This window comes from Camelus ferus, chromosome 3, assembly GCF_009834535.1.
Source record: "Camelus ferus isolate YT-003-E chromosome 3, BCGSAC_Cfer_1.0, whole genome shotgun sequence".
In the NCBI taxonomy this organism is placed as follows: Eukaryota; Metazoa; Chordata; class Mammalia; order Artiodactyla; family Camelidae; genus Camelus; species Camelus ferus.
The window spans coordinates 52,706,790-52,719,574 of NC_045698.1; the positions used below are offsets into that span (position 1 = coordinate 52,706,790).

Below are 12,785 nucleotides of genomic sequence, written 5' to 3' on the forward strand. Positions count from 1 at the left end.
CAGTGGCAGAGCCATGTAATATAGTTTTAGAGGACCTTGGCATACTCTTTGTATAAAGAAGCAAAGAAGAATAGGGAGTAGTAATACATACAATTAATTGCACATCAGATATGCTTTAATAAAGCTATTTTTGAAAAGAACAGTGAATAATTCTGGCCTTTTAACAAGCTTTAGCTTCCATGGAGAGAATATTTTATTTGCATATTACATTTTAATCTGAGAGACCATCCTGTGAAATATTTCTTATCATAACCCAAGTAGAATATTATGTAACACAACTAAATGAAAAAAAGCACAATCACCATAATGAATCAGATTTTTTTTTTAATTAAATGTACTATACAATCACTGTCTGAATTTAGATTGAACTTTTTACATTATGGAAACCCTTTGGGAGTCTCACCCATAATATTAAAGATCACTCCCCAGCCCCCAGTCTGCTCACTTCTCACACAGGAAATGATAGGACTATCAGTAATACTGACACGGAATGTGAGTCTGGAATTTTTTTTTTTTGAACAAGCATAATTAGGATCCTCTGTGTTTTGGAAACATTCTGTCCACGCTTCACCGTCCCTTGTGTAGTTGGTGTTTTTGGCATCTGGGGCTATCACAGCCCTAAAATCTGGAGGTTATGCAGTTTGATTCTAAGTGCAACCCTAACTGTAATTGTTCTCTTTCATTTTCTAAAGTGAGCTCACCCATGGATGAGGTGCTAGCTTCCTTGAAGCGTGGTAGTTTTCATCTGAAAAAGGTTGAACAGCGAACTCTGCCTCCTTTTCCTGATGAAGATGATAGTAATAATATCCTGGCACAAATAAGGAAGGGAGTAAAATTGAAGAAGGTACAGAAGGAAGTCTTGAGAGAATCCTTCACGCTGCTGCCCGACACAGACCCACTAACACGGAGCATCCATGAAGCTCTTAGAAGAATCAAAGAAGCATCCCCTGAATCAGAGGATGAAGAGGAAGCTTTGCCTTGCACAGACTGGGAGAACTAACAGGTAAATGATCTTACTTTCTTCAGTAGCATTCAGTAATACAGCTTTTATACTGAATGATGAATCTTGTTATATTTCATCGAGTCTGAGGTTCAGATACAGCGTGGATCATTAATTTGTAAACAGGTTTTACTACTGTGGTTTCTAGAAACATAACAAAAAAGTACTTTTCAAAGATATTCCTATGTAAATGCTGTGTTTCTTACATCCTGCTCATTAAAGTAAAGAGGATATTCTTAATTTAGTAAAGTGGCAGTGTTATTCTGGCTTTAAAGAGCAGAGAAGTCCTTTTCTAATGTATTTTGATTGCAAACTCTGTTATGCATGTTGAATTTTGTTGTTTTGTTAGCTGCGCACAAAGGACTCTATAAAAGTCATTGATTGTATTGTCTGATTATTTTGCTTTCTAAACCTTTAAAATTGAGGTTTATCATTCATTTACGGTTTATCATAGTTACTCAACATTATCTAGATAAAATTGCAGCTAACAGAATAAATTTATAAAATTGTATACATATTTTATTGAGTATCTCTCTGGTATTGATAACACTTCTGGCATTGTCCCAGGGTAGTAGAGAGTTGTCCCCAATACACTTTAATAGTTGATTCTGTAGTAATGTGGCACAAATTATTCTGTATGTAGAATTGGTAAAGATAGAACAATCCTAGTATATAGGATTGCTAATGACCATAACTGAAATGTAATTTGTGCAAAATATAAACTATGCAAATATATTCTGTTAATCATCATGCTCGCTTGATGGAGTATATTTCTGTGGGCTTCACAAAAAGCAGGAAGACTCATAGTCCTGGTGGGAGTAGATAAAGGAATAATAAATTTAATCCTTGGCATAGTGATTCTTTTTTTATTTTTTTAACTTTATTTATGTATTTATTTTACAATATGTTTTTTAAGTTGAAGTATAGTTGATGTACAGTATTATGTTACAGGTATACAATATAGTGATTCACAATTTTTAAAGGTTATACTCCATTTATAGTTATAAAATACTGGCTATATTCCTCACGTTGTACAATACGCCCTTGTAGCTTATTTTATACCTGATGGTTTGTACCTCTTAATCTCCACCTCCATCTTGCCTTTCCCCCCCTTCCTCTCCCCACTGGTAACCACTAGCTCCTTCTCTACATCTGTGAGTCTGTTTCTTTTCTGTTATATTCACTAGTTTGCTGTATTTTTTTTAGATTCCACATGTAAGTAATATCTTAAGGAATTTGTTTTTCTCTGTCTGACTTATTTCACTTAACATAATACCCTCCAAATCCATCCATGCTGTACATCAGAAACTAATACAACGTTTTACATCAACTGTACTTCAATTAAAAAGTAAGCAACAACAACAAAAAAAACAAACAACCCATTTAAATATGGGCAGGAGAACTGAACAGACATTTTTCCAAAGGAGGAAATGCAGATGGCCAACAGGAACATGAAAAGCTGCTCAGCATCACCAATATCAGGGAAACTGGCATAGTGATTCTTAAACATGCCTGATCTTAAGAATTACAGGATGGGAAGGGGCAGCTTATTAAAAATGCAGATTCATGGTCTTCATGACCAAAGATTTTGGCAGAGTAGAACTAACTGAACTATATGTAGGCATACATGGTGGATTTTGAAGACTTAACTACAAAACACCCCAAAAACTGTCATTCGTTTTTAAAATGTTGATTAAATGTTGAAAGATACTATTCTAGATATATCAAAATATTACTGAAAACAATTTTACCCATTCCTTTTGGGCATGGGGCACATCAGGAAAGTGATCCACTGCCACACTCCCAGCCCTGTCCCTCCCCTCCAGCACCTGTACCAATCAGTTGCTTAGCCAAAAGGATGAAAAATCTTGATAAGTGGTTTTCTGTCACCTTTAATGTACTCTAACCAATATTTGATAGTAACACTGTCCTGCTACGAGTCTTGGACTCTTGGCATCCTATTTTACTGTTACTTTTAGAGGTCTTAATTATCAGTCACTTACTGTTCCTCCAAATTGTTGGATCCCAAAATAATTTCAAACCATTTGTGCTTGTACATTTGTACCCTATGCTTTGTAGAGGAATATGAATATATATATATAAATATATATACACACACACATATATGGCTGCACATCAGTGTGTCTACTCACCATGTGAGTTTGTCTAGAGACTCAGTTGTGCCTGACTGGGAATCTTTTCCACACTTGTTATTTTTAGATTGTTGCTCATTTCACAGTACTTGTTACCTATTGCCTTGTCCCCTTCAGCGTGTAGCTTCTCAGTAAACTGCTACAGCGATGCCAAAAATGATCATCTTGGAAGCTGGACCTACACATAAACTTGTGTTTAGTCCTTTTGTCACCGCCTGCAGTGGCACAGTCAGGGTACATGGCCCAGCAGCAGCAGCACAGGCCAGCCCACCTGTGTTTATCTTCTCCCATCCCCCCAGAGCCCAGCCAGCACACTTTTAAAAGACCAAGTATATCCAACACCAGAAGCAAGCCAAGGACTAGTTGTAATCCCCACCGATAAAGCAGCCATTGATAAAGAGCTGTGTACACTGCCTGTGTGTGGTGTTAGGAACTCATTTTAAAGACTCTGAACTTTTAGATACTTTTCTACAGATGGCTAAAAGGCTATATAAATTTTAATTTCCTATTAAATGGTTTCTTTCTTACAGATTTAAAATCATTAATTACAAACTAGTTTCTTAAAACTTCATGAAGTAAAAAATGAAGGTGCTGGAGGTGTTCAGCCTCACCCTCTTCTAAAAACTCATCTCAGATGTAGCCATAGGTGGTAGTGTCCCTTGAAGGGATTTCTAAACCTAAGGAAATATATATATATATATAATTGTATAGACCTTTTTATTGTTTCTTATTTGTTTCCTATGGGTTCCTTCCTAAACTTATGAAGTAACTATAATGATGGTATCCAACAGAAATATAATGTAAGCCAAGGATGTTGTAATAGTTTTACATTTTAAAAATTTTCACATGAAACTGATTTTTAGTAATGTTTTATTTTACATGTTATATCCAAAAGAGTATCAGATCAAATTCCACAACGTAGTATACATATTTTTTGATACTGAGTCTTCAAAGTCCAGGTTTTACACTTCTAGTAGTACCATCTCAATTTGGATGCCAAGTATTCCATATTAAAGGGAATCATCCAACCAAAACAACAAAGTTGTGCTTAGTGGAAAAATACTTTATACAAAATTTCAGATTTTAACTTAAATTAAAAATTTAGTTTCTCAGTCACACTAGACTGACTTCAAGTGCTCAAAAGCCACATGTAGCTGCAGTGCTGCAGTATGCAGTAATGCGGAACTGTAATAAAGTAAGTTCCTACTTTATTCATGTGCAAATCTGCTTTTATCTGACAAGTAGGTCTTTTATATATATTCTCTTGTGCTGTGGGTCAATTCATGGATCTCAGACATAACTAGTTTGAATTTTAAAAGGTCCTGGTAAAAACCTCCATTTAAAGACCAGTACTAACCCTGTCCTCTAAATCTCAATAAAACAAAAGTCACTTTCTAGTATATTTAAAGGTGCCATTTGGTAGTTCTTGTCGTATTGGAAGTTTATGAGGCAAAGATTTTAGATTGTATTTTTCTTTTTAGTGTATAGTTTTGGCATACAATGGTAAGAGTAAAAGGAAGAAAAGTGAAAGTTAATGTAACATACAACCTTTAAAAAAAATTCTTTTCCCTAGCTTTATTGAGAAATAATTGGCATACATCACTGTGTAAGTTTAAGGCATATGGTGTAATGGTTTGCTTTATGTATATTGTGAAATGATTATCACGTTAGGTTTAGCCAACTTCTATCTTAAACAAAAGAAACAGGAGAAAACAAAGAAAAAAAATTCTCCATGTGATGAGAACTCTTAGGATTTACCCTCTTTACAACTTTTCTATATATTACACAGCAATAATAACTAGAGTAACCATAACATGTGATCTTTTAACAGTGATCATAATTTGTGTTCAAATTATTTGGTTTTTATTTTTATTACTTTAATACAAACATCCTTAAAAAAAAAAAAAGGTGCCTCCTGTACATCATCTGTATGAAAAATCATTTAAAGGAAAAATCACCAGTGTGCATACTGGATATTGCAAATGGTGTGAGGGAACATAAATACGTACTCTTTAATAGGCCATCCTTTTTAATACACTGTATTACTTTGTTTATAAACAGGTGACTCAACAGAATGAAAAAAATGCCTACAGTTGAACATCGGCTTATATTCTTTTGGAGAGCAAAATTTTAAACATTTGGTTCCACATTTGGATTCCATTAGATTCAAAGTGTATTGGCTCAGTGGTGTAAAAAAGGAAGCACAATTGGCAAGTTATCACTTTCCCAGTCATTGCAATACATGGGTGGTTAATATGAGTTTAGATGTGCAATGTTCCTGACTGCTATGAAGAAAAGGCCTTCTGAAGATTCCTGTTTTATAAGCACCTTCCCCACCTGTCCACCCATTTACATTTTCTTGCAGTGGCCAGTAAAGCTAGGGGTTGCTACAAGTTGGAAGAACACTGGGTTGACAGATCTACTGTGAGCTGTACTGAGACTGCTTTGGTGAAATCCATCGTTCAGTGCACTGAATAGTCAGTCATCTGCTCAAAATACAGAGCTTCTTCCATGTCAGCTTAAATAAATCGTGTGACACTCTGAAAAAGAAGTTAATCATGATAGCTGTAGGACAGGAGTTGGAAGAAATCCGATGGAAATGCACTGATAATTCCCACATTAATATCTCCAAAGGAATTTTCATAAAGATGTTCAGCAACATCTGAAACAATACATAACCATGGAGATACACTTATTACTGTGTTTACCACAATGTGATACACTTAACATGGCATATTTTTAGAAGACCACACACTACAGTTTGTAAGGTTTCAAAGTAAAAATGTCCATGCTTTTAAATAGCTCTTCATAATTGTGAATTTATAATAGTTTGAATTTTATGTGCAGCTTTGTTTATGGAAAGCAATACTTTGTAATTTGATGTTTCAAATTATTTTTAGTCTTTTTGTTTGAACTATTGCTTGATTACTATAACTCAACATGACTTTCCTATTGAGAATCAAAATTCAGGATTCAGTAATAGGGATACAGGTATTTTTAACATGCACCATTTAAGTTTTTATTTTCATGCTCCACAGTGCAAAAAAAAGTGCTCTACAGATATGCAGAAAGTGGACAGGAAGAAAAGCCTCTGGCTGGCGTTTCACTGTCTTCTCACGCTTTGAGTTAAATTTTGGGAGAGAGCCTTTGTTATTGTCACTAAGTTTTTAAACATAGGTATGTAACTCTAGTGTTGATTTTGCTGTAATGTCCTGAGGAATGCATCTATCTGAATGGAGCTGTTATGAATTCTCAGCAGGACTGTTGTGGGTTTGAATTAAGATGGATATGTTGGACACAGTTTACAGTACTCTGGAGAGTGTAATTCTGTGTAGGACAGGTCTTGACCTTTATATGAATGGAGTTAAGGGCTGAAGTACCAAAAAGAACTTTATTTCTTGTGAGGCAGTTCTCTGGCCTAGACCTAGAAAGCAGTCCTGGGGTAGAAGCCCTCCAGTGTGCCCGAATTGGTGTTCCTGAAGGAAAAAAGAAATGCTCACGTTTGCCACTGGAAAAATGTTACTTCCTCTCAAATAATTTTCTGAAAATTTTCTGGCAACAGGTTATATTAAAAAAAAAAAACCAAAATCTGCTTAAATGTTGGAAATATATTTTTTGATGAGACTGAGCATTTTCATAATACATTGGTTTTATTCTAGCATTATTCTCACACTTTGGGAATATTGGAAGTACAGATCTAATATAAAGTTAATCTTCACCCCCTAATTACAGTGGGAAGGTTGTAGATTTTTTTAACACCCCTTCAGCAAAGCATTGAAACATGCATTTTAACCTAAAGAATGACTGATTTGATTGACATATCTGAAAAAAAGTTTTAAAGGAGATTTGTAAACCTTAAAAAAACCATGTATCAATTTTATGCCTTTGGATGCTTGTTCATAACACTTTTTTTCGGTTTTATTTATTGATATTTACAAAAATACAGGAAGATGTAGTGTCATCACAGCAGAAGCACTGGAACTTGAATATATCGAGAGGGAATTGCTCTTAGTGTTAACAGCTGGGGTTCCCTTAAAAGACAACACTCACTTCATAATCTGTTTTCCCAAGCCATGTGTCCTAAGTTTCTAGCAGGTAACGCAGGGTGCTCAGACCCCTGCGCACCCTTGAGGAGCGTGTCCGCTGCAGTCAGCACGCCCGCTGTAGCACTCTGCAAGCTGTCTTACACCTGAAGGTGAGGAGCAGCCAGCTGTGCTCGTGCTCTGGTAAATAACTTTCTCCAACACATCCACTTCCCTTCCTCCAGATTCAGGTTCCGCTTCCTGCAAATCACGTTACTAGAGGCCATCAACCTCTGGAGTTCTCACAGATAATAAACTCCAGTCCATTTCTCCAGTTGATTCCTCATTTTAATTAATAGGCAATTTCAGAACCCAACGAAAATTATATAAGCACAGTTTCCTTTTTTTCCTTTCCCCTAATAAAATGAGCATCTTTGTCCTTAGTATAAAATTTTGTATATAGTTATGATGGTACTTATATATGATCATGTTTCCAATTCCAAACTTACCTGTACTATTTATGTGGTTTAAAATATTTGACTGTTAATGTATCATTTTGTATCACGAATCCACAAACAGCTGCTTGCTTATGCTGAATCAGTTTAGAAGTTAATTTACCGATCTAGTCTCAACTGCAGTATACTTAAAATAGGGAAACAAGTAGATAATGGCTTGGATGTTTGGAAGTTAGTTACTGCTCACTTGAATGTCAATTTAAATATTTCCTCTACTAATATGACTAAAATTATGTATGTATAACCAATGTGGCATGTATAGAAAAGGTATTCCTAGTGATTTAAAATCTTAATGGTACTGTAGTGTAGCAGTATGAGGAAATACCTGGCTAAAGAAGATTCTTAAAAGATGAGAACTGCTCACTTAATGTATATTTTATAGGCTTATTGAGTTTGTAAGCAGCATAAAAACAATCATTCCTTGGTTCTTCATTGTGGAATGAGATGTTTCTATAAAATTCATTTTTAAATGGACTGTTAGACAGCTGTAACAGTTTATCAGGTATAGTATTTCCACAGTGGGAATATGGGGCTTTTTCATTACATGAACCTATTAAAATTTTAAAATTCTGTATAAAGGGGGATAGGGCGGGGGGAACCTTGTTTCTCCAAAGCTGAACTGTGTAGCAGTATTTGGTAACATATGGCATGACCTCTTTGTGTTATAAAATGTGTTAAACCGTAAAGCATATTTTGGCCATAGCAGCCACTAAGAATTAAAACTCTTGTATCAGTGGGACAAAAATTAGTGGGCAGAACCCTCTCTGTTTGGAATGGGACCAGTATACAATTAATACTGTTTAATTTTACACAATCCCTAAAACTCCATTTTTAAATTGCAATTGTTGCGTGTATGTATAAGGAAAATTTTTCTTTCACTAAATATAATCTCTTTTAAAAAATGCTTTTAATTTAATTATTATTTACTTAATACTCAGCATCAGATACCAACTTATAAAGTGCTCATGGGTCCTGATCAGGGAGTTGAAATTTTATATACTTTACCAGGTTATTTGCAAAGTCTTTTTGAACAGCTGTGAAACATTTAAAACTCATGGCATATGTTAACATGCATCTGTTTGATAGTGAAAGCAGAAACTTTAAGTTTTACCTAATTCTTGCACTGAATTTAAATAATCTAAAGATAAATGTGCATTTTAAACAAATTTTACTTCCCATTTATTGCTTAGCATAGAAGGACATCTATGCCTAATGCTAGAGGATTGACCACAAGATTGATATCAGATGGAAGAGAGGTAAGAACATAGAAGCACCTTACTATTTGGAGCATGTTGCATTTAGTGCTACTGAACAATTCAGTAGTTATTTCTGAACTTTGCTGCAAAGTGCTCTTTATTTAAAGCACATAAAGTCTCTGCTTAATTGCTTTGTAAAATGAAGCAGTAGTATTTTTTATCCTATAAGTATAGTCTAATTTAAGTTTTTCCTACAAAACGAGTTTATATTGCTGCCTAAACTCATCTATATAAACAGGATTTTTAAAAGGTGAGAGGGAGTCTGGATTCTGTGTGTGTGTGTGTGTGTGTGTGTGTTTTAAATGTTTGCCAGGTGAATTATTTCAAAGATCTGTTCATTCTGAAATTTTCTGTTTTACCAACAGTAAATGTACCACTTGTATTTGAAGAATTTAATTGACTGAATTCCAAATTCATAAATGTCTCTCCCCTTCTCCAAACACATTTAAGTCACTGTAAGGTGCATGTACAGAAAATACTCTGAGGTTGCCATATTCAATATTTCATCAATGTTCTCTCACACCAAATTTCAAAGCAGTCATTTGTTTTAAGGGTTAGGGGAAAGTTTTTTTGGAGGGAGGGGTCAGGTATGACTAAGAGAGGCTCAAATTGATGAGTTAAGGAAAGTCCGTGGAAAGTGATTTTCAGATGTATACAAAGGTATGGGTGTTGGGTAGAGTTCAATTTTAACAAGGGAAGTTTGGGTTTTTTTAACTTGAATGTTCTATGGTTAACTGTCAAAGAGTGCAGCAAATTATTCTAAGCTTCTCCTAGTACTAATTACATTGGTTTTAAGAATTCTCCATAATCACAAGACGACACTTTCCATTCATTTGTGAACCAAGAGGGGTAGACATTACAACCCATGCAGTGACTTCTGACTTGGACAGAATCCCCACAGTTTTACTGAATTTCTTATTGTACTGTATGTCTTGCCATGTGTGAAACCATAATATATATTATAGTTTATGAAAAATCGAAGGCTACAGATCCTTTTGCATGAAAAAAAGTCCGTTAGGGCTGATGAAACTGACATGTTTTTTAGCCTTTCTGGTTAAATGAAAATTTTAATGGCAAACCAATTTACTAGCTTTGTGCAATATTATAATGGTAGAAGTGAAACACTAGCACATTGTGCTTGGCTTTTCAGGATGGCTTTAAAACCGGTTACACTAAATGGACAGTGTGCAGTGAAGTGTATTGTAAATGGCAACTCTTGCAAATTTACAGTACTTAAATATGCTCAATTAACATTCTGAAGTATTAAAAGTACAAAGAAAAAAAACTAAGCAAGCATTTAGAGTAATACTCTGAAATCTCCAATAATTGTTTTGACTGTTGCCTTTTGCTCTTTAGTGCAGCTTTTCTGCATTGTAATTATTGTATTGCTTTGTATTTCATGTTTTTTACACCCATGACTTCAGAGTTAAGTACTTGTACACCAAGTATTGCAATCACCTTTCTCTTCTTGTACATGCAATGTAACAACATACAGTTTTGGTGCTTAACAATATTCCTTCTTTTCTTTAATAAAAGATATTTATTGAGTTAAGCTCATTTGGTTTGTTTAAAATAGCATTGGTGGTTTATAACGTCACTTCACTCCTCAAAGAAGGAGCACAGCAAGTTGTGCATTTGTTTTTGTTGTAACGTGATAAGCAGGATTGAGAGACTACACCACCCCTGTACTTCTGCCTCTTCCCGACTGTTTTTTTTTTTTTTTTTCAATATGGTTTAGAAATGTCAACTTCCAAAATTGGAAGGTCCTTAAATGCCTTTCATTTTAGCAATTTGGGATCATCTGAATTGGGAGAAGATTATTGTCATTACATTTGAAAGTAGGGCTAGCTTAATTAGAGCCTTCAGATTCGCTGGCCTGATGCTGACCTGATGCTGCCCCAACACACAAGGGGCACACGTCTCAGGACAGGCCTTCTTTAAGGGACTTAGGTCCCAGATGCTGCCCAAGGCTGAAACTAGGCCTTGAGTCTCTTGTGTTGAGATGTGCTAGAGAAATTCTTGATCCATAAAAATTTTCAAGGATTAAAAACAAGTATCAAAGACATCAAAAGATGTGACTTCAAATAAAATTCAAATAAATTCAGTCCAAAAAAAGTAATTAAGTTCAAATCTCTTCAGAGGCAACTTAAGATACGAATAAATTATATAGCAGATCCCTTTGAAGTGCTTTGGGTGCAACGTAGGGCTAATATGCTGTGTGGATTTAGGAACCTTGTTCCGCAGAACGTAGTGCCTGCAAGGAGAGTCATGGGGACATATATGGCCGCACACAAATTCCTAGGCTGTTAACTTGTTTCACTTCCAGTGACGTCTCACAGTTGCAGGTGCTGGGGTGCTCTGTCACTCACGTCAGCCTCAGCAGCTTACCTGTATTCTCGTGTTTCTAGAGCTAGAAAATTCCCTATGACTGCAGCCATTTGAGTTATTTCAACCCTAAGTATCTTGGTGCACTTCCTTGGTCATGTGGAGCCCCTTTATATTGGCGTAATAGTTAAAAGCCCTTTTTATCAAGTCATTACAAGTTTGTGAGTACAATAATGGTTTTTGAGGAAAAGCCTTAAGCAATTAAACTTACTGGCCAATTTCTGTCAGAATACTACCAGGAACAATTAAAAAGTTATTTATCCCCAAGGGCATCGAACACCCTTTGCCAACAGATGCTTTGTGTAATCAAAGACGATAGATTGGAGACGGGCCATAGTGGATGTCCCCGGGGCTCAGCGGCCCGTTCCCGGGATCCCTTGGACTGCTGGGCCTGCGCTGTGCTGGTCACGGCCCAGAATCTGCTGGTGGATACCTTCAATCTTCTGCTGGCGCTGGTGCTGGGGACCATCCTGCTACCCGCTGTCACCATGCTAGGCTTTGGCTTCCTCTGCCGCTCCCAGTTCCTGCGCTCCCAGGTACCCCCGTGCGCACCGCGTACCGCGCACCTGCGGGACCCGGGCTTCACAGCCCTGCTGGTCACCGGATTCCTGCTCCTGCCGCTGCTCGTCCTTCCCCTGGCCAGCTACCGCCGCCTCTGCTTGGGCCTACGCCTGGCCGACTGCCTCGTGCCTTATAGCCGAGCCCTCTAGTGGCGCCGGCGCTCCCCGCAGCCCCGGCAAACCCGGGCCGTTCCAACCTCAGGAAAGGTCTGGGTCTGAGGACCCTCGAGCAAAGCAAGAACAACTCTTACAACTGCCTGTCGGCCCAAGAACTTGAAGCCCGGAGGTCTCCCGACCTACCCTGTCCCGACTTCTGCCCCAAACGGGTCCTAGCAACCCCTTGGGGAACAAAACAGCAGCATTTGTGAAACCAAAACTGGTGAAACTTCACCACACCCCCAGAAATCCCACTTTCCCCTCACTACCCATATTTGAATCCTGAACATGTGGGCTGGACCCTGCACCCACCCCCCAAGTCCCCTGTGAACAGGACACTAAACTGCGTTGGTGCCCTCTTCCGGTGCAGCTCGTGCAGCTCCTAGTATTTACGCGCCGGGGGTGGGGGGTGAGGTTTCAGGAGAAAGCGTGATCAGTAAAAAACTAATAAGCTGAAAGCGGGGGGGAAAAAAAAAGACGATAGATTGGCAAACTACAGAGAAACCTTACGTTTGTAACCATTTTCCAATGGAAAGAAAATGAAGTCTAGCGGGAGTAGTCCTAGTTATTCCTAAAACTTCTTATGAAAGATTTAGGATAAGAAGCCCTACTCTGAATTAATTTTATTTTGAAAATATTCTATAGAATATTAAAAATATTCTATATATTTAAGCTAGAACAGTAAATTAACACTATTGACTTGGGAGAGGAGTAAGATAAGTGAAAGAAAGTAGCCAA

General features: G+C 37.0%; 2 protein-coding genes across 2 annotated transcripts in view; both read left to right on the forward strand.

Moving 5' to 3' along the window:
* The window catches only part of JMY (junction mediating and regulatory protein, p53 cofactor), a 62,026-nt gene extending 51,523 nt beyond the window's left edge, over window positions 1–10,503 (forward strand). The window contains 2 exon segments of the mRNA XM_032474961.1: window positions 693–1,003; window positions 5,215–10,503. Coding sequence (XP_032330852.1) covers window positions 693–1,000 — 308 coding nt within the window. The 3' untranslated portion in view covers window positions 1,001–1,003; window positions 5,215–10,503.
* Window positions 10,504–11,624: 1,121 nt separating this feature from the next.
* LOC102508457 (transmembrane protein 88-like) lies at window positions 11,625–12,144 on the forward strand. The gene has a single exon (XM_032475026.1). The coding sequence runs from the start codon at window positions 11,625–11,627 to the stop codon at window positions 12,039–12,041; it is 417 nt and encodes a 138-aa protein (XP_032330917.1). The 3' UTR covers window positions 12,042–12,144.
* Window positions 12,145–12,785: the final 641 nt, after the last annotated feature.